The following is a 21,585-nucleotide window of genomic DNA, read 5'->3' on the forward strand; positions in this document are numbered from 1 at the left end:
GCACCGGCTGGACAACTTCTGGTCTCAGTGCCTTTTTTGTCTGCAGCAAGGGAGTCAAACAGTACCTGTGCCCAGCGCCTGGGGGGTGGAGCCCGTCTCAGAATCTTCATCCCGGCCCCACCGGGGTCCGCGTAGCGCTGACCACTCCCAACCTCCTCAACCCGTGTCTGTGCGGAGCGTGTCTTAATCAAGATACCCGGGATTCTGGCTGTGTATTTGGGCATGAGTTTAGAGACGCTGACCATATGCAATTTCAAAAGCCTGGTGGAGTAGGATGGGTGGCTGCTTTAAACAGCTGTGTCTTCCTTGTAGGTGCTATTGCACATGAACTTGTTCAGCTGTCACCAGACAATCCGTGATTTGCACTGTGGGTGCTATCAGGATGCTTTCTTCCTCTTTTGAACTGCAAAATCAGTGCTGGGACAGTGTGAGCTTATTGAGTAGTCAATCACCTAAAATTTTCACCCTCAAAATAATATTTTTCGTTTTCTTTTTCTTTTCCTTTTTCATTTCTGGATGTGAAACCTGCTAAAGAGAAGTGAATTTTAAGATTAGAATTTAAGTACTTCCACTGGAAGACAAGTTTCTCAAAATAGGCAGTTGAAGAAGAAGCAGATTAATTGCTGTCTTTAAAGTTATTTCTTTTTTAATAATCAAAGATGTCGTGATTTGCTGAGCAAATATCAAGTCAAAAGGAAACCTGGAGTTAAAATTTGAGAATTCTTGGCTCTTGTCTGAGTCCACTAAAATAAATTTTATCTCAGCAGTTCATAGGCTCCTTGTTTGAGCAGGTAAAATGCAGTCACAAGATCCATACATTCCAGCCTCTGTAGAGGCTGCTTTGTAGTAGCAATAACATGAAATCACAAAATGAAGTTAACAGTTTTTACTGACGTGGGGGAGGACTGTGTGGCTCTTCTCAACAAGCTGGCTTTTTAGCTGCAAGCTCTTGTGTTAATCTTGATACCATTATCTGCCACATCTGGAAAATGCAACTTATCACCTTATACAGCCTTTTTTTTTTCCCTTTTTGAAGAAAAAGGTTATAATTTGGTAAGCCTTAGAGAAAAGTGCAGTATAACAATAAGTATTTTAGGAAGCACATTCTATTTTCTTTAATTACTGTTTCTTCATTCACTGATTGTTGTTCACAGGATTATTTGTGCAATTTAAGGTAAGAAAACTCTAGAATTTTTTTATTTGCATAATTCTATAAAAATCCAAATTAGAAAGGAACAAGCACTTAATTACTTAGTTCTGTGCCAGTGTGCTCTCTGATGTGGTATTAATTCAATCAAGTCCTATCTAAGTGATGCCTAAAGATTTTTGGGTTTTAAGTATTTTTCATATATTTGTAGCTTTTTAGACCATTTATATGTGGTTATACAGATCCTGGTATTTTTCTTACTCCTCTTACATTTCAGAGGAATAAGCTAATACATTCCTGAAATGCTGTTTAGTCATATTTTCAAGTAGAGAACCTACAAGAACTTTTTTTTTTCCAGTCAGAATCTGAGAAGACCTAGCAAGAAGTAGGGCAAAGCAGCCCTGGACCAGCTCCAATGAGACAGTACCCAGGGGAAAAATTACCTTACCAACTGCTCTTCTAATTGGACAATGTTTGCTATGTCCATATGATATGATAATTTGTTAAACTTATAAAAATTGTAGAAATCCAATACTGGCAAGCCCACAGGCCATAACTGTGGAGGCACCTGGAAGCTCTCAATAAAGAATTACTTTTTATCTTACCATTTTAATACTCTTGCAAGGGTTTGTTGCAAGGGTCTCTTATCAGGCAACATAAGAAACACTGAATTAGATGCTGATTTTTTTTATTCAGGGGCTGTATAAAATTCAGAAGATCTGAAAAAAATAATTTGTCATCAGCCTTGCTGGAACAGTAGAAAATAAGAACAAGAGTTTTTAAATCATTTGAATAATATGTATAATTAAGTTTCCAGTTGTTTAGAGGGTTTATGACAAATTCTCCTTTTCATTCTTAGCTCATCGCAAAGCACTAATGAAATGTGAGATTACAGTCTGGTTAAAAAGATGGCAGTGATATTTAGACAATGGAATAAATCAAAGAAAATCCACTGCATACAGGTGTAATGTATTAGTTTTTTATTTGTTCCTGTAGACATAACTGATATTATTGAATGATTTTGCTTTTTTTTTTTTCTTAAAAAAGGTTTTCTCTGAATCAAGGGTATGCAATAGTATCTTCTTATTTTTCCTTCACTAAGATTTAGGTCATCACTTTACCAGCCATTTCCTTAACCAGATAGGTTCCAAAAACACTGAAGGGGTTTTGTTTGGAGGAGATAAATTTTGAGTGATTTGTAAGGGCTGTTAAGGTATTAATGACAGAAAAAGTTGGATTCTAATGAATTACATAGATGAGGAATGATATAAAAACTTTCAGTGCTTTCCAGCTGTCAGTACAAAGCCAGTTACTGTTCTGCAAGGAAACTTCCCCCTCCAGCAGACTGTCCTGTAATTTTTCTGAAGTGACTCGTACCAGTCTTCAGTAGACCCTGGGTCAGTTTCCTGCAGAGGCTTTCTGACCTCAGCACCTCACTGAAACCAGCAGCTGTGATAGAAAATGTGACCTCTGTCTATGGTCATGCAGTCCTGTGTTTCTGCCATGTGCTAGAAGCCTTAGTGGTTTTTGTGATTTCTGCTTGAGGAACTGCTGGAGATCTCTCATTTCAGGAGAGTCTGAGCAAGGCAAGCTTTGAGAAGTGAAGTCCCTGAAATGTTTGTTCCATGTGAACTTTCTTTTTTATTGGCCATATTTCTTGGTCAGCTAACCCCACTACTGTTGCACTGGGTTGGAAAGCTGTTTGGAGTGACAGCAATTTTCAGAAGTCTTAACCTTACCTCTGCAAAAAAAGAATAAACCAAAGCTCCAACTTCACTGAATATCTAACACAGAAATTTTTTGTTATCAGTTTGACCATTGATGACTGTATGTGTTTTTACTGTTGCTGACAATTCCTACTAACCACCTGATCATGTCTTACACACAAAAGAAAATGCTGAAAAATGGGAGCTCTTGTTATGGATAAAGGATAACCCATGTCTGCAGTACTTGCAAGAGCAAAGGAAGTGAAAAGGGAAGAAGCTCACACTTCTCTAGCTTTAAGTGTGTGAAGGTTTCCCGTTGAAATAGGGAATCAGTATTCTGCATGCAGCTGTGGTAGTCCATACCAGGACCTGGGTAGGCAGAAAGATACAGAAACCAGTTTTGCTCTTCTCTGGCACTGCTGGCTCAAACATACACAATGCAGGGGTTTTGTTGTTCATTGTTCTGCGCAGAGGTCTTGCTCTGCCATGAATGAGCTCATGTGTGCTGCTTCAGGGTTAGAGGATCCCATAGGCTGTGCTATGAAGTGCAGGCTTTATGCATGTCGCTGTTCAGATCAGTATTTTGAAATCCTTTTGGAATTTTGCTCTGCATATGTCCTGTGCATGAAACACTTGACTGGATAGGGCTGAACAGGCATTCCAAAATGTAACTAAACACAGTATTTGCACTGATTTTTATTAGTTGCTTCTGTACCAATTACTAGGACGTAGTGCAGATCTGACTCATTACCCACTGTAGGTATGGGGACTCCCCTGATGGCTCCTGGCTTGTTTGGGATGCCTCAGTGCTATGAATAAGCGTTTCTCACCTTGGTGGGAATAAAGTGTTGGGAAACACCTCAACTACAACAGAAAAATATTTGCCCTGTAGTAGTGAGGTCACAGAAGCAGGAGATTATTCTATTCTTGTGTGTCCTGCTGCTGGTACTGCTTGGCTGACAGGTCTGGAGCTTTGAGCACCATTGAATTTGTATTTTTTCTAATTCTTGGTACGGATGCCCTCATGTGAACAGCTCAGATGTACAGCTTGTTGAGAGCTCTGCCACAAGACATTGGTTTATCTTTTGCTTCCAGCAAGTGTATGTTGGAGGAGAAGAGTTGGAGATAACTCCAACAGTAAATTTAGGTGTTAATATTTAACAATGAGTAAGTATTAAGTACAAATAGATATTTTAGTATTTAGTAAATACGGATGGATTAGAAGTCAATGTTCTACACTTATAGTTATGATGGGATATAAAGATTATTGAGTAAGTTTCCTATAAAAAATCTTGAATATTGCATGCAAAAAAAAAGTCAACAGCTCAGCCATGTCCAGTGCCAGGTAAAGGGTCTTACAACTCCAAGGGTAACCTTGAGAGGTCTACCTCCTTGAGGGGAGATCACTGCCCTGCAGCTAGTTGCTGTGGAGGCACAGCTTAGCAGACTGATAGCTGCAGATAGTATGGTGTAAAGTGATTGATTTGTAGTCAGTTTTTCTACTATTAATGCAGTTCCTGCCATTTACAAGTCCAGTCTCCAGTTTTGGTTTGCTGCTGAATTCTCACTGACAGCCTCACACAGGAGGATTAACCTTGACTGGACCCACTTGCTGAGCATCTGGGTGGAGCAAAGCTCACTTGGTTGACACAGGAGGAGCGTATCCCTCACAGTGTGCCACAGAGATCTGCCTCAAGTGAGGTGTAGCTCCTTGGCATAAAGGATCCTTTTGAATATTATTCTGGGCTTGCCAGTGCACTGGAACAGCACTGATGCTGCATTCCCCAGGGTACTTCTCTAGTGGCACTTGTCAGAGTTGTGCAAGGGCATGCATATGCAGTTAGTTAACAGTTATCACAATGTTTTATAAATGTGTAATTAATTAATAAGAGTGCATGCATGAGGGAGAAGAGCAGGTGTAAACAGATACGGTCTCCTGTATCTCTTTAATCAACTCTGTTTTAGCAAACAAAATAGAAATGCTCAAATACTTAATCTGGAAAAGGCCTGCAAGGAAAAAAAAAAAACAAATGCAATTAAAAAGACTGCTTTTCTCTACAAACATCCAAACTGAACTGGCTGTTGGGTATGGGGATTTAGTCATGACCTTAAATAATAGCTGAATCTTTTCCAAATCTGCATATCTACATGCTTCACTTGCTGCTTTTTCTGATTTGTTGTTTCTATGTATATGTAGAATTTTGATCAGCTGTAGCGTGCTGAATTAATCTTATTTGTATTTTTAATACAGTATGCTCATTGCCTCCCAAATGGAACCAACGTATGCCAGGAGAGTTTACCCATGTTTTGATGAACCTGCCATGAAGGCCACATTTAATATCAGAATTATCCATGACCCAAGCTATGTGGCTCTTTCCAACATGCCTGCTATTGGTAGGTAAACAACACCTTGATGTATGGTTTTTTTCTCCCCCTACATTACTTTTAAAAAGGGTGCAATTCATCTGAGAAGTTTATGTCATCTAAAAAAGTGTTCTGTTGTCCATTTGCTAGTGTCTTCAAAAGGCACAGAAAATCTGTGCCTATGACCTTAAAAGTTGGGGCACTGTTATTGATAATTAATGTCTCCGATGGTAACCATTCTGTTGATCAATTTTGTTAGTTGTGGTGCGCTCTCCTCTGCCTGCTCAAGGCTGCACAGAGTTTGATTTCTGGTATTTACTGCTTCGTTAGTGTGTCTGTCATACTGTGTGACATCATTTTAAAGCAAAGTCACAGCTCCAGAAATGCAAAGTCCGTGTTTGTGACATCAAGGGGGCACTTTAATTCTCAGTACATGTTAAGATATTTACAACAAATTAAAATACTTTTTCCAGGCAGAGACATTCTAGCCTCCTGTGTATGTGCAGAATAGAAGCAAGAGGAGTATAAGACTCTGGAGATGCCCCTTCTGTCCCTTGCTGGGAACTCAAGTGGGATGTCTGTGGAGTATAAGATTCCAAACAAATTTTCTAAATTAGTATTACTAGAGAAATCCATTGGGTCTCTTGCCATCTTCTTAAAAACTCTTTTTTTTTACAGTTCAATGCCATGAATCTTTATTTTTCAACTAAATAATTTTCAGCCACTGTCATGGTTTTGTAAAACCACTACACCCATAAAAGTAAGTTTTATGACATTTGCATGGAAACGAAGTCACTTAGGAATTATAATAGGTGGGATTGCTGTGAGAATCACTGGAAGCATTTTCTACCCCAAAGAATCTTGCCTGTGTCCTCCTTACTTAAAGGGAAGGTGTCTGATTAAGTATTTAATAATTCTTAGGCAGACCTAACCAACATTTTGATCATAACAGGTTGTATGTTTTAGATAGGTAGCATGAGATAAATTATCCTCAGCTTGCCCATAACTTAAAAGTGATGGAATTTGATATCCTTCCAAGACTTCAGTCATGAAGCCCAAGAGTGAATTTTTGCTGCTTGGACGGAAGGTCACGGCTCTAGTACATGTCAGTAGCAACAAGTCTGGCTGCTTTCCTTCTCCCAGAAACCAGTTAGTGCAGGAATATACCATATTGAAGAAAGCAGTAAAAAATAAACATGCAGAAAACATGGAATTCCTTGTTTATTATGGGAGAACTTTGGTTTTAATAATTCTTTGCCTTTTTTTCTAGATGTATCTGAAGTGAAGGATGAAAATGGAAGCCTGTGGACAGTTACCACATTTAACACTTCACTGAAAATGTCAACTTACTTGACTGCTTTCGTGATTTGTGATTTCGATTACGTCACCAGAACTGAGCGGGGAAATGAGGTAGATATGAGGCTGCCTGACACCTTACAGGAATTTACAACAGAAGTTGGCCCTCTCGTGCCTCATGTAGTTTGAGGACATCACAGACATTAACTGTGCTAAATACCATTCCCAAACTATCTGCTTATGTTGCAAAACTGCTGACATATGTCCCATAGATATTTCTGCAGAAAGTTTTCCTTTGGGACAATTAGATTGTTGTCTTGTTCATTTCATACAACTGCACAAGTAGGTATGGCCTACGTATGTTAAAATCTAGGAGCAGCTACTCTGCAGAAAGTACTTGTTATAATTCATGATCTTATTTTCTTAGGGGTCTTAGTTGGAAAACATACCAATTTCCACTGCTGTGATAAACCACTGATGTTCAGTGCCTTGTTCCTCAAGGTCCTTTGAGGAGACGCATGGTGACATCAGTAGGAGTAACACTGTATTTCAAACATTTTGTATACCAGTACATTAACCTTCTATTCCACAGTATGCATACCTTTTAGCCTCCAGAAGGGACTGTTTTGGGTTTGAAGTTTCTTCATCTGTGAGTATTCAGTTTTGTTCTTAGACTAAAATGGCTAAGGCTTGCTGAGAGAAGCTGTAAAAAAAAAGGTACTGCATGGGCAGCAGCTGCTTCACTTCCTTTCTTTCATTCACAGTTAATGGGGAAAAGATGTATCAAGTTCTTCCAAAATAAATAGTAAGTTCAAGCGTAAAGCTTTTAAAGATAGGTTTACTTTATCTCCATATTAAATGAGAGCACTTCATGGGTAGTTTGCTCTCATCCTGCTGGGAAAAGGTGGAGCAATGTAAGTGGAGAGTGCAGAGATTGTCTAGGAAGCACAGTGTTGGGTCTTTTTTACAAGGAAGGTTGCATTTGGTATGTCAGATCTGCCATCTTCTGTGTTGAACTTGTTGGATACTTACAGCTATGGCTGCAGTGGCTTTTTCTTGGGCCTCGTTCTTGGACTGAGGAGTCAGCAGAGCATTCAAAGGAGCTGTTTTTCAGAGGGAAAAGGCACCACCTGTGTTCTGTGAGATTGAGTGGAGGAGGGTATTTCACCCCTAGGTTTTGGACAGAGTTGCTCAGTTTATGCCTCCACAGTATTTGTGTGAGCATGTTTCTTGTGCCTGTTTTGATGTTTCTGGTAAACTGAAACACTCAAAGCTCATACTAGGATTAGTATTTTAAGATGCTGTGTTAAGGTTTTGCAAAATTAAGTGATTGGGTCTTTGAATCTCTTCTGAAGCTTTGGCTGAAAAGAGGGCTTCTCTTGACTGAATATGCTTAATTTTTTTTCATTGTGAATTAAATCCTGATGTTTCCCAAGCATGCTCTTAGGGTTTGGCTGTGCAGCTCCTTGTGAAATCATGCATTGCATTTAGATGCAAGAAATGTGAAGGTTTTGAGCTGCTGGGCACCTGGTGAGGCATCTCTTGTTAAGAGATATATGATGGAGATAAAAACCTTTTCTCAGGCTATTCCATCACTTTTGGGCAAGCAGCTGCTCTTTTCAGTATGGGAACAAAGTCAATGGGCACAGGAGAGGAAAGATTTCTTGCTGCTGTGGTCTTCATTACTTGGAAGTACAGATGTCATCTGCTCAGATGTCGCCTGCTTTCTCCAGCAAAGGGCAGGCCAGTGGTCTCAGAGAAAGTTTAGGAGGAGAGATGTGCATGTTAGGACTGCAAACACTCTCTGAACATCTATTTCTCTCTCTTCAGGTGGGCTAAATGCAAGCTGGCCACCCAGACACACTCACTGGAATACATTGGTTTTAAGATGTGTAATTCTTAATGGTTTTACAGTGTTTTCCACTTAAGAAAATAAAAGCTGTGATTTCATTTGTTCCTGCTATGTCTCGTTGTATTCAAATCTTTGTCCTTTTGAAGTACTGGAACTCCCCTTGACTTTAGCAAGATCAGGGTCTGTGCTGCTTTTTGTTAGGTCCAGTAAAATTTCAGTTGGATTTTTTTTGATTAAAAGCTTCATTGAATGGTCTGGTGTGGACAGACAGCATTTTTCCAAAATGACTCACAGAGGAGAAGCAAAGAAAATGAAGTGTGAGGGTTGTTTAAAAGCATTCTTCCTTGTTTTATTGCAGATACGTATTTGGGCCCGGAAGGAGGCAGTTAAAAATGGGTATGTTGACTATGCTGTAAATATCACAGGCCCAATATTTTCATTTCTGGAAGACATACTTAATGTCAGCTACCCTCTGCCAAAGACAGGTGAGATGACTTATTTTCTGGAATGGATGAGAAATGGCTGCTGATGTGTAATGTTCACAGAAGCTGTGGGTTTTTCCTAGGGTTCTCCTTTTACAGCTTACCACATTCATGGAATAAACCCCCTAAACTTCAAATCATTGAATTCTCATTTCTATCTTATGGCTTTTACTAACCTGTAACTCAACACTCTTACATTTGCATTCCACCCATTTTTGAGGCCTATTCTCCTAATAAAAGGGGCAAGTTGGACAACAAAGTGGATAGAAAGGTGTAGTTCAGTCACATGGGCTGTCTTTGGGATCACAACATGTTGTAGTTCCTATGTCCTTGAAGTAAATCCATGCTGCCTGTATGTAGCCTGTGTCCCCACAAAGCATTCCTTACTTTCTTCAGTATATTCCTGTCTTGCCTTGGGCATATGTTCCTGCACATTCCTCCCCAGAAAAACAGGGAGGATTGCCTACAGGAAAACATTGCTTCTACTTCAAATGGACATTGGGTAAGTTGATTCAGTCAAAAAAAACCGATGGCACCATGTTGTTTCACTCTACAGTTTGTTTGCTACATGTACTTGTATTCCCAAGGGTTTCAGCATTAATATTATGGGAAATGGGTAGAATATTGAGAAGACAGTAAACAGTTCTTATCGAAAATTAATTCTGGATCTGCCAATGATTTTACAGGATAGCAGGACTGGGGGAAAGGAATTTCCCCTTTTCTTGACTGGATAGTTTGTTGATTTGTCAAATCTGTATTTTGGCACTTGAAAGAAATAAATTTTAATATGTGTAAAATTATTGTATATTTCTATTAACTTGTAGAATTACTCACTACACTTCTTTTGGAAAATGCAATATATGCAGTCTACACTCTTCAAATTTTCTAGTCTTAGTAATCTTACAAGCTAGGCAAGGGCTGTAGATTATTCTGTTTCATGCATGTATTGCTGTGTTTAGTAGCAATGTCAATACATTAATTCATTAGCATAAAATTATTACACAACAGTAGGGAACAGTAGAGGAACAGTGTTGTAGACTTCCTGCTGGGCAGAATTTCAGTTTCAGAGAGGGCTGTAATACCATTATAATCCCCACTGTAATGCCATGCAATACCCACTGGACTTCCCAGTGTCTTTCTTTAAAGTTTCACTTAAAAAATGGTAAAATTAGACCAATCAGAGTGCCTCCATGTAAATGCAAGAGATTTCTCTTGCAAACTTCAATGTGAAATTAAGAAAAAGCACATTTAAAGCCAGGGTCTTTAACCCAGGGTTTGTCTACATCTGATTTTGATGCTGTTGTAGGTGAGGTCGCCTGCCCCAAGGGTGGATAAAGGCTGCTTCATCAAATGTGAAATACCTTTGCTGTAAGATGGAGGCAATAATCCCAGCTGAGATGCAGACTACCTATAAAGGCATTCAGCACCATGCTTGCATTAATTGCCTTGCTTTTGGTCTGCAGCTTTCTTGTGGTCAGCTGCTTCTAAATGTTCTGTACACCTTTTCCAAATTTTGATTTTCCCTGCTGAGTTTAAACAGTATATCTTTCCTTGAGACCCTGATGTTTTCTCTGGCTCTCACATTTGAACTGGAAAACTAATGCCTGTGCATAAGGCAGAAGAGGCAGTACAGAGGTGACAGTCTTACTGTGTAAATAAAGAGATGATGTTTCTAAGGCACCTTTCAAGCAAGAGTGGAAAAGATGCCTCTTCTCACACAGCTGAAAGAGCAAGACTTCTTTTTTATCAGTTGCTAGGCTGAAAAAAGGTAATTATTATCCTACCCAAACACAAGAGAAACTCACAGAGAAAGATTTCTGACAGCCAGCAGTGAACATATATTCTCTTCTAACCTCCATTTTAATTCAGAACATTTGTAGGTCGAAAATACAGTCTAGATCTGGGCTTTGTGGAAATTAATTATGTGGTTTCCTGAAAGAATGGCATCGTAGGTGAAAAGCATGACAAGAAGAAATTTCAGCGATCATTTGCAAGTTTTGCTGTAATGCCACAAAGAAGCACTACCATGTAGTATCCTTCAGTGGGGTGCTGAGCCAATGTGAGCATTAAAATTGTGAGCATTTTATTTATGAAAATGTTTAAGATAACTTTTTTTTGTGTGTGTGTCTGTTTGAATCAATTTAGATCTGGTCGCACTGCCTGATTTTGGAGCAGGTGGTATGGAAAACTGGGGGCTAATGATTTTTCAAGAAGCATCATTGATGAACCTCCCAAGTGATGAATTCACAAGCAGGAAGGCAATGATTGCCTTAATTGTGTCGCATGAACTAGGACACCAGGCATGTGGTAAAAAATTCTGTACATGTATTTGCCTGTGACATTGTTTCCTTGTGGTTGCTGATGATGCAGTTACTGATTAATAGAAGCAAAATAATCACTTAACAGTAGAGGGTGTGTGTAAGCACTAGAGAACTGAAAGCCTATTTGATCATATGTTCTGCTGATAAAGCAATGTTAAAAGTAGGTTCTCTCATCTTTCAGACTGCATGCTGATGGTACAGGACTCATTGATGTGAAACTGTTAATGGGACCCTTGGTTTTTTCTTACACAAGTGCTTAAGTGCCATGAGAGAAGATACTCTGGGGATGTAGGGATGACACTACTGTCCACACAATAGACTTAGTACTTTGTTAGGACACTCATACTGAGTTCATCAGTATCCTTTTGTAGGGGCAGTGCACATATATACTGCAAAGGGTATTTGTTTTTCTCTAAGACACCGCCCATAGTACAACAGAACAAAATTAACATGAAAATACTTGGTGCTTGATCTTTGCCCAGCTTTCATAGAGATTTCCTAATTCTTTCTTACTTTATTTGGAATGATAATACAGTTGCACTTCCTTATTGACAGTGTTTAATTTCCTGTGATTTGCTTGAGCAACAACTATTTGCACTTAGTCAGTAAAATTAGCAAAAATAACTTAACTTGGCTAGTGCACATTTACGCCTTTCTGACAATGTCTGTAACTTTGCAGATCTTCAGATGAGCAGAGTGTTTTTACTGCAAGCCAATTAAATAAATGTCAGTGGTTAACTACAATCTATTTTACAATAAACTTGTAGTTCTGGTTTTTAAGAATTAGCAAATAAAATATAAATCCAGAAATGATCAGTTTTTTGTTAAATATTAAATGCCAGATGTGAGAACACAGCAGCTGTTTTGGAAGATTTGTACTTGCCATGAGAGGGATTTGCTGGTTTTGGAAATGGTTATTTGTGTGACATTCCTTTCACAATTTCTCTTCGTTCAGAGCATGGAAATATGATTTTGTAATTGCTTGATTATGTCCTACTTTTACTCATAGCCTGGTATGATATTTTAGAAATTTAATTTATATTGAGAAGTCTTTAAAATTAAATTTTCTATAAGAATGACATAATGCACTGAGGTTGACCCTTATGGTATGAAATTGTAGGTGAAGGAATTTAAAAATTACTGCCCTGAACTTCTGACTTTTTCTAAAATACGCCTTTTTCTACTGAATTTTCACTACTTGAAAGAACATTCAGCATTTTATTCAATTTACACACAGACATTAAATAAAGTTACTTCAGCCTGTTTATGTGTGTTTAACCTGCAAAAGCTGTTTAACCTGCAAAAAATGTGAAAACAGCACTCTGAGAAGATTTTGAGATATTTTTTCTTTCAATTTAAGTGGTTTGGAAATCTCGTTACAATGAACTGGTGGAATGATCTGTGGCTTAACGAGGGCCTGGCATCTTACTTTGAGTACCTGGGAGCCACCTTTGTTGAGCCCAAGCTTTCACTGGTAAGTGGCAACGCTCACTAGCCAAGTTCCATCGTGTACAAAGGAAAGGCAGGAGGTGGGAGTTAATTAAACAGTGCTATTATAAACTTCGCTCCTGGGGAAAGACCAGTTGGTCTTGATTCTTTCCCTGTAGGTCTCCATCTGTGGGGGCACTGGGATCATATCCAGCCCTCTATGGCCGGTGCAGAGAGCAGGTGGACAGCTGGGATTCTGCAGTGGCAATGAGTGGATGTTTGGCCCTAGATCTGTCATGTAGCAAACCCAGATTTCTCTGCTGGGTCCTGCTGTAGCTGATGGTTTTCCTCCTCACCTGCCAGGCTCTTTTCTAATTATCCCAGTCCTCCACTATCTTTATGAGGCAGAGATTAGGCTGGGTCATTTTGAAGCTGCTTACCCCACTGGGTCCCTGGATATCTGGTTGTAGATAAGACAAATTCAATGCACATAGCTAATCCAACAGCAGGGTAGAATTCCTTCCATTTCTGCCCAAATGCGAATAAGCATAAATCCCATAGCATATTAGAAGACTCTATCCATTGTTAAACTGAGAGACAGATGCGTAGGGTCTGCTAATTGCAGCCATGAGATGCATGAGGTGCACTTGCCCCTGCAATCTTAAATGTCTGTATGTGGTGCCATCAGCTTCTGAAGGAAGGAAGGGCCTTAAGTCTGGGCAGTTGCTCCAGGGTGCTTTTTATGCAGCTAAATTGAAACACCATTTGTCAATTTCCTTTTTGCGTTCACCAAAGCTCTAATTACATTTGATTGGAAACTAATAAAGATATGCCAAACAATTTCTGTCAGGAGGATTTCTAGGTCATGGCATATGCCTACCTTCTTCTTTGAACTTCAAGAGCAGCTGACTTTATTCTCTGCAAAACAGTGTTTTAATACCAGTGAAATGTGTTAAGGTCTCAGAATTTTAAATTGGAAATAAATACTTCTTTTTAATTGAAACATTTAATTTAGAAGCTTGTCTTTCTGAAAATCAGCAGTTGTCATTTGTGTCCATAAAGTAAATTTTAATACTGGGCAATAATTCTGTTTGATACATTGCAGTTAGGTAATGTGCCCTGGGAATGCAGAATTAATCACACAGGTGTAAGAATATAGATCTTGCAGTTTTGTGGGTCATAAATGTTCACAGAGTCAGAGAATGGCTGAGGTTAGAAGGCCCATGTGCAGGTCATCTTGTCCAGCCTCCCTGCACAAGCAGGGCCACAAAAGATCCAATTGCCCAAGACTGTGCCCAGACAGCTTTTGCATGTCTCCAGGGATGGAGGTTCCACAACCTCTCGGGGCAACCTGTGCAAATGCTCCATCACCTCCACAGTGAAAAAGCTGTTCCTGGTGCTCAGAGCGAACCTCCTGTGTTTCAGTGTGTGCCCTTTGTCTCTGGTCCTGTCACTGGGCACCCCTGGAAAAGCCTCGCTCTGTGCCCTGCTCAGCTTCCCTTCAGGTACATACACTGGAGAGATCCCTCTGAGCCCTCTCTTCCCCAGGTGAGCAGTTCCAGCTCTCTTAGCCTGTTCTTACAGGAGGCATGCTTCAGTCCCTTCCCTGAGCTGTTGACCATGGTAGGTGACAATTACTCAGGAGATATTTTCTGAGGAGCCACTTTCCTTCCCTATTTCTCACGGGGTGACAGCAGCAATGCCACACAGCTAAACTCTGGTGCCTTCAGTAGCTTAGGTTTTAGGGTATTGATCAGGGTTGCAGCAGAAGAAATAGGGAAATTAGGAGGAAAGTGCTGCCGTATTCATAGCAGAAATAAATGAAATACAGGCTTTCGGTTTTCAGTATTTGTTCATTTGCTGTTTAATATACTTGGCCTATTTCTGCCTGAGGATTACACTGTAACTGACTGTCAGGCCCAAGCCCACATTACTTTAAAGATGTAATATTTTCACTGGTCACTGATACTGCATGTAGGAAATGTCAGGTATATGGTCCCTTGTTCTTCAGTAGAAAGCTAGGGAGTTGGGGAGCCTGCTTATAGACAAATTATTCACAATAGCGCTAATTCCATACTCCTCATTCTCTCCAGAAAATTAGTATCTTCTGTTCATCTCACATGACAAGATTTGTCTTCTTCTTGCAGGATAAAATCTTTTATGCTCATGTTGTACAACCTGTCTTAAGGGAAGACAGTGAAATAGCTCGATCACTGTCAGAGAGTGAAGACAAGATCAAAGGATCATTTTCTTTAATGTCTCTTTTTGACAACATCACATACAGCAAGGTAAAAAAATAGAAAATTTTTCCCATTTCTCACAGATTCTAAGCTAATGGTATAAGGTAGGTTTGGAAAGAAGTGTTGAACAAAACTACTTTGTCATTCAAAACTTGTTTCTTCCACACACACAAATTTATTGGGTGTTGCAAATCTACTTGGCTATGAAGGAAGAGGTGAAAACATTTTTAATCTCTGTGAAATATGAAGTGTGGGTGTAGACCAACAAGCATCTCTGGAATATTTGAAAAAATATTGCACCAGTAATTGCAATAATAGTTCATTTTTTCTCACACTTTTTTTTTTGTACTCTAGGGGGCTTCTATAACCTGGATGCTTTCTGGTTTCCTGACTGAAAAGTTGTTCATCAGAGCACTTACTGTAAGTTTGAAAAAACAACCCCCTTTGTCTTGATTTATAAGTTTAAAAATTCCAGTTGTACAAATTGCTTGACTTGCTAATGGTTTTCACTGAACTCCATGGATTCTGATGCTTCTCTTTGTTTCCTCCCAGTCCTATCTGAAAGAATTTTCCTTCTCAAATGCTAATCAAGATGATCTATGGACCCACATACAGATGGTACTCATTTTATATCTCTAGTATTCTTTTCCTGCTGTTTGGCCCAGTCCAAATTTAAGGCATAAACTGTTTGCAGAAGACTGCATTGGAATGGGGCTGTCTGTAGTGCAGTCTTTCTCCTGCATAAAATTTGCTTTGCCAGTTCCTCAGCTAATGTCTTCTCAAGTGTTTATTTGGCTGTTCTGCTGCACCTGAGATCAGTGGGACTGAGTACAACGAGTAGAGAGATAAGATAGGAAATCAGGACCAGGCAAAGTTTTGGGTTCCATGGTAATTACATAAACCTACATGAAATTGCTCCGGAGCTTAGGTTTTGCTAGATCAGAGTGTGTGATGCCTTAAGCTTGATGATCAAAGATGCTGGTATGTCACAGATCCAGCAGAGTCTCTACTCAGGGCAGTAGCTCAGCATTTCACCCTTCAATGGTTTTGGCAGAGAACTGACTAAGAGAACATATGCTAATATTAGGTCATTTTTTAAAAATCCACCTTTCTGGTCCTCTAAAGAAGGCTTCTTGTGTTTCAGATTCTGTTTTTAGAATGGGAGTGCTAGAATTTCAGATACGCAATTCAGATACGTTTGAAGCCAGGGAAGACTGTGCCAATTCACACTAGTTTGGACTCCAGCTTAATGTCTTTCCCAATTTGTCTTTACTAATTCAGTTTGTTTATTATGACACTTAAAAATATTTGTGTTGCATCAGTTCTATTTGAATGAAATCAACTAGTCAGGTCTGTCATAGCCATAGAGATGTGTAGTGTAAGTATATTAACACTAAAAAGGGAAAGGTTAGCAGCAGGTTGTAGAATGAAAAATGTCATCTCAGTATTTCGTAATTCCTGAAAATGGCTTATGCCAGTATTACGTCTTTATTAGGATGTCAGAAAGGTTCCTTGGAATTTGTTACATTGATTTTTTGCATGAGCCAAAGACCAGCAAGCTGCTTAGCATTATTTTCACTACTAGGTTAGGAGCACTCCCAGAGATTCACTGAAGCAATATCAGTAAGTACCTGTTCATCATAAGCATTTCTAATTTCTCTTTCACTTTCAGGTCGTAGATGCACAGGATGAAGTTCAGCTGCCAGCACCTGTAAAGCAAATAATGGATTCCTGGACATGCCAAAATGGGTTTCCGGTTTTAACGTTAAATCTAACTTCTGGAACAATCAGACAGGAACAATTTTTTAATAAAAACAATAGAAAGAGTACTGATTCTTACAAGTATGTTTAGCTTGTGTTTTTATTGTATATTTATACCCTGTTTTTTACAGAAAATGCTTCAGTTAAGACAATATGTTTTGATCATCTGATTTTTTAACTTGTGTTTTTTTTCTTGTGATGAACAGTCAAGTAAAATCTGTTTGAGATTTTGCTGGAGTTTGCAATAGTTCTGCAGATTCTGCTTGTTTTTTCGAAAAGTTGCTTTCCTCTGGAATAAGTGACTTTTCCAAATCAGACGTATGCGATGAGTGTGTTGCAGGCACGATTTTTGCCTGGCATTTTCTTCTTTCCTCATCCCTTAGGTCTACGGCCTGGGCACCTGGATGAGCCATGCTTAGCTTCTTTCCAGTGCACACATTCCCAGTCTCTTCTGCCTGATGAGGATAGAAGGGTTGCATTTAAATACTTAAATAAATGACCCCTTTCTCAGAAAGTGCTGATACCCGAACAACAGTTTTAAGTTCTTGTCAATGAGCATTGCTAAGTGTCTGGGGCTTTTGAAAACTTACTAGATGTCTGAAAATGATGATAGAAGTAGGTGCCTTTCGTCACCCACTTTGGAAACTCCTGGCTAGGGTTTGAGCATTTATGAAGAAGCACTTTTTATGAGTTTTGGGGTGCATGGATGGAGCCCATGAGATGAATTGTCATGTGAGGAAAAAGTGTAAAGAGCAAAATCCAAAGCAGTTTTTCCTTGGAAATTATTGCTGGTAATGCAAACAGATAAAAGGAATTTTGACAGGAGCCACAGGGCTTCCTTTGCTCCCGATCTCCAGGAACTGTAAAGCATTAATCCATTCAATATTCTTGGTTAGCTCAGATAAGGAATTCTAAGTCACAAGTGTGAAGTCCTGTACAGTTAGCAAGCACAAATTACTGTGTGAATGTAAGAAAGCCCAGGACCCATATTACAGAATTTTTCAGGCATTTGAAGCTTTCATCTCTTTTACCAGAAAGGAGTTTTACAGTCCCTCAGAAAAGAAATGACAGTTGTTGGAAAGACAGTTGTTTGCTTTCCTGGGACCTTTGTTTGGTAGATGTGCTTCTGAAAAGTAGCTTTAAGGTCTCCAGAAATAGGGTGAAGTGTAATAAGTGAGTAGAGAATAAAATTGCTGCCTGGAGAAGGAAAGATAGAACAGAAAAACAATGGTATTGAAATACCTAGCACTGAACAATATTCTTGATATGAGTGCCTTTTAAAAGCCTTCATAAAGCTCCCTTTTGGAGAAGATAAATGCTGATCCAGCAGAAGTACCATTATCTGATGAGGTTGCGTGCATCAGAGAGGACAGAAGGTAGATGGATATTCTTGTAAGATGGAACTAATCTGCACTGTCGTTTAGCATCTTCTAAGAGGGGTTTTTAAATATAAGAATTTTAATCATATCCTTTTATTTGTCAAGTAACACCTGGATCATTCCTATTTCTTGGATGAGAAATGGATCATCACAACCCTTAACCTGGCTAGATAAAAGCAGCAGTAAGTAATGTATTTGTTTGCACATTCTAAAAGCTGATGAGAACACTTGAAAGTCTTTTTAAAAAAAGGATATATTTGAATTAAATAGGGAGATAAAACTTTAATACAGAAATGTCTCTGTTTATCCATAGCAATGATTTTGTGCTACAAAATAGCAGTAGATTTTCCATTAGGTCAATATAATATTCTTTTCTCTGTTATATCAAACTTCAGTGCAAGTTTGAGTTTTTAATAAGATGGTACAATACATTTTATGAGTAGAGATTTCCACAGAAATTAGTATTTTATAATTTTTTACACAAATCCAAACTTTTAGGTCCTCGTGCTTCTGTAATATTCTTCCCCCAACAGATCTCATTGATGTTAATGACAGCTTTTGAATATAGACAGGATCTCAGCTGTGAAATATCAGAAAATTGTCAGCTCAAGTAGTAGATAGAAGACTGAAAAAATTAACACTGGCTCTTGGAAGTGACCCAAATATTATTGGACATTAATACCTGTAACAACAGGAAAATTAATGTTTTCAACAGCATTTAATTTGTTTATGCAAATTAAATTTAAAATTATCAACATAATAGGATTTTTAAAATTTTAAATTCTTACAACAGAAAGTGATTTTATAGGTGTCTCCAAATAAAAAATTCAGTTCTTTCTGAACTCAGTGCTTTCCAATAGCTTTTTTCTTTTTTCTTTTTTTGAGAAAGAAGTATAATCATTAGAATGGGGTAATCATTTTGCTTTGGCAAGTCAGGCATGCATCAGGTTTTAGATGAGTCAAAATCAGATGCAGAGACTAATGCAGTGGAATGCTTGAGAGCAAATCTTCAATATGCTGTGTGCATTGCAGCTCTCCACCCTGTGTTGGCAGGGGTTAAAAGTTACTTCCTCTTTTTTTTTAGGCAGTAAGATAGCTTGAGTGATCATTAATTCGACTGTATACAGACAGGCAAACAAGAAAAAATGCATGTATATTCCTCTGACCACGAGATGAATCTTGCAGTACTTGCTCTGTCTAAACACTGGAGGGTTCAGAGCAGAGCTCTGATGGCTGTGGACTACTCACCAGTATGGACTTACTGTCTTAACAGAGTGTGCCTTCTCAAATCAGGATGTGAAAACAGAATACTCTTCTGATGAGGCAGCTTAGAGCCTTCAGGGCTGCACTGGCTCCTTCAAAGCACAGTAGGCTCTCAGGAGCAGTCAACCAGGCAAGAACATATGAGTAGTGAGATGGAATGCAGGAGGAAGCTGTTAGTGAGTGATGTAGCTCAAAAGGACTATGGAACTATCTTCTTTAAAATAAGCATTTTTGATTACTTGTCTCTTGGTTAAACTTAATAGGTTTGGGTTTTTTTCCCCCTTGATCTGCATTTATCTGAATAAATGGAGATGGGTGGTCAGTTCTTCTGTGAGGTGCTGACCACTGTGTTTTGGAGCTGGGAGCAGCAGGTGGGCTGTGGATCTGTGCCCTGCAACAGGCATGGGAGGATATTGCTTCTCATCCTGAGAATTTACTGTTGAGTAAACTTCCTGAATTCTCACAGCTGCCTTTCAGCTAAAGGGCTGGAGCAAAGTGGGTCTTCAGCCTACTCCTTAGAATCCAAAGGTGCTCAGTACCTGAGGAACCATTGGCTTGTTGAAGTCATCTTGCTGGGCAGAGCAGAGATCTCAAGTGCACTGAGCTTTTGGGGGGTTCTTTTTGAGTCCAGCCTCAAACTTGTTTCATACCTCAGAGGAGTAGCAAGTCCATTGTTTGTAAATTCAAAAGAAGCAGTGCATGGAAAACAAAATGATACATTCTAATGTCACTTTGCAGAAATGTTTCCTGAAATGCAAGTATCAGAGTCAGACTATGACTGGATCTTGCTAAATGTAAATTTAAGTGGATACTACAGAGTGAACTATGACCAATTAAACTTGAAGAGATTAGCACACTTGCTTGAAAATGATCCAAAGGTAAGATCATATTTGTTTTCTCAAGCTTATGAGCAGACTCTTTCTATATATTTTTTCATGCAGTTTTTACCTGGAATCACATTGATGAAAATCTGGAATAATGACAAACCCACCACTAGTCAGTGGCTTTTTGTAGTGGAAGATGACAGGCCTGAACAGTTCCAGACAACTTTACATGACATTTCGTCTTCAAATTTGTGCTACTAGCCTATGGTTCTTCTACTCCCTTTAAATCTCTCTCAAGGAGCTTTCAGTATGAATGTGGGATTTCAGCCTTAGCTGGTACAAAGTAATTATGAAGAAGGAAAATTGTGAGAAAGTTTATTTCCATGTTTTGTCAAACCATAGTGTTTCTGCCTGTAGAATTAAAAAAAAAAAAACCTAGCTTTTTTTTTTTTTTTTTTTTTTTTGTGGGTTGGTTGGTCAGGGTTTTGTGGATTTGTTTGTTTGGATTTTTGGTTTTGGATTTTTGTGGATAATTTTCCTAGAAGTTCCAATGAATTCTATTTGAGCTCTTTCAGTCCTCTGTAGACAGTGACTTAGAATAGATTGCATCCCACCTTTGACTTGTCATAACCTGAACTGAAGGTGAAAGTGGTACAGAACAAATGTGACTTTATATGGGGTTGCATGATCTCAGTGTTGCCTAATCCTACAGTGAGCCAGAGATGCAGTAGTAGTGTCAGCTCATTCGTTTTGGTAACAAAAGTGAAAAAATTTAACCTTTTGACCTAATAGTAATCAGTGCAATCTTTCTCTAGAGAGTCTGGACACGAGGCTGATCAGAGCATATGAAACCTTCCTACAGCACAGTGGCTTCATTTCTTCTAGGCTTCTTTCTTTCAGGGCAGATCTATATCATCAAGATGTTGGGTGTGTGCTGACTTGGGCCATTTTTTGGCACCATACAGGGTTGCAAAAATGTAACTCTGGGCCAGACAGGAGGGGCAGGAATAGTCTATTAAGTATAGGTTTGGTCACATTCAAACAAGACAGGTTCACAAGTAGCATGGGCTATTAAAGACAACAAAGGAGTTATTTTGGATTGACCATGACAACTGCAGAAGAGCTGTGGATAACACTAACGGTAGGACTGCCATCACAAGCCTAATTTCTTGAGTGAAAACATTCAGCATGGCCAAGGACGCAAGTCTTACCATAAGGCATCCCTTCTGGAAGGGTGAGGAGGACAGACACATCGTTCTGTGCCTACAATTTTGTGTCAACTTCTCACAATCCCCAGTCATGCACAAAATCAGGGTGCATTCTCTGCCTTATTAACCACAATTTTGCAAAGTGCCTTGGGTGGTACTGTGGTCAAACTGTCTGTTCTTTGTGGCAATGCTTCCTGGTGGGAAGTGTTCTTGGTAGCAGTTGTGCAAACCATCTGTTCCTCATGGTCATGCTGTATTTAATGTTTCTTGGTATCCAGAGGTGGAACGAGAACATGCGGCTTCCACCCAGCCTC

The 21,585-nt window shown here is 39.1% G+C and overlaps 1 protein-coding gene across 1 annotated transcript in view; it reads left to right on the forward strand.

Moving 5' to 3' along the window:
• Window positions 1-1,071: 1,071 nt before the first annotated feature.
• The window catches only part of LVRN (laeverin), a 32,245-nt gene continuing 11,731 nt past the window's right edge, over window positions 1,072-21,585 (forward strand). The window contains exons 1-12 of the mRNA XM_031064727.1: window positions 1,072-1,174; window positions 5,105-5,247; window positions 6,488-6,627; window positions 8,724-8,850; window positions 10,993-11,147; window positions 12,529-12,642; window positions 14,744-14,884; window positions 15,191-15,256; window positions 15,389-15,454; window positions 16,509-16,678; window positions 18,082-18,158; window positions 19,978-20,117. Of these exons, the coding sequence (XP_030920587.1) occupies window positions 5,106-5,247; window positions 6,488-6,627; window positions 8,724-8,850; window positions 10,993-11,147; window positions 12,529-12,642; window positions 14,744-14,884; window positions 15,191-15,256; window positions 15,389-15,454; window positions 16,509-16,678; window positions 18,082-18,158; window positions 19,978-20,117 (1,338 nt within the window). The 5' untranslated portion in view covers window positions 1,072-1,174; window position 5,105. The remainder of the gene's footprint in view (window positions 1,175-5,104; window positions 5,248-6,487; window positions 6,628-8,723; window positions 8,851-10,992; window positions 11,148-12,528; window positions 12,643-14,743; window positions 14,885-15,190; window positions 15,257-15,388; window positions 15,455-16,508; window positions 16,679-18,081; window positions 18,159-19,977; window positions 20,118-21,585) is intronic.

Source organism: Geospiza fortis, unplaced genomic scaffold (assembly GCF_000277835.1).
Source record: "Geospiza fortis unplaced genomic scaffold, GeoFor_1.0 scaffold962, whole genome shotgun sequence".
Classification (NCBI taxonomy): Eukaryota; Metazoa; Chordata; class Aves; order Passeriformes; family Thraupidae; genus Geospiza; species Geospiza fortis.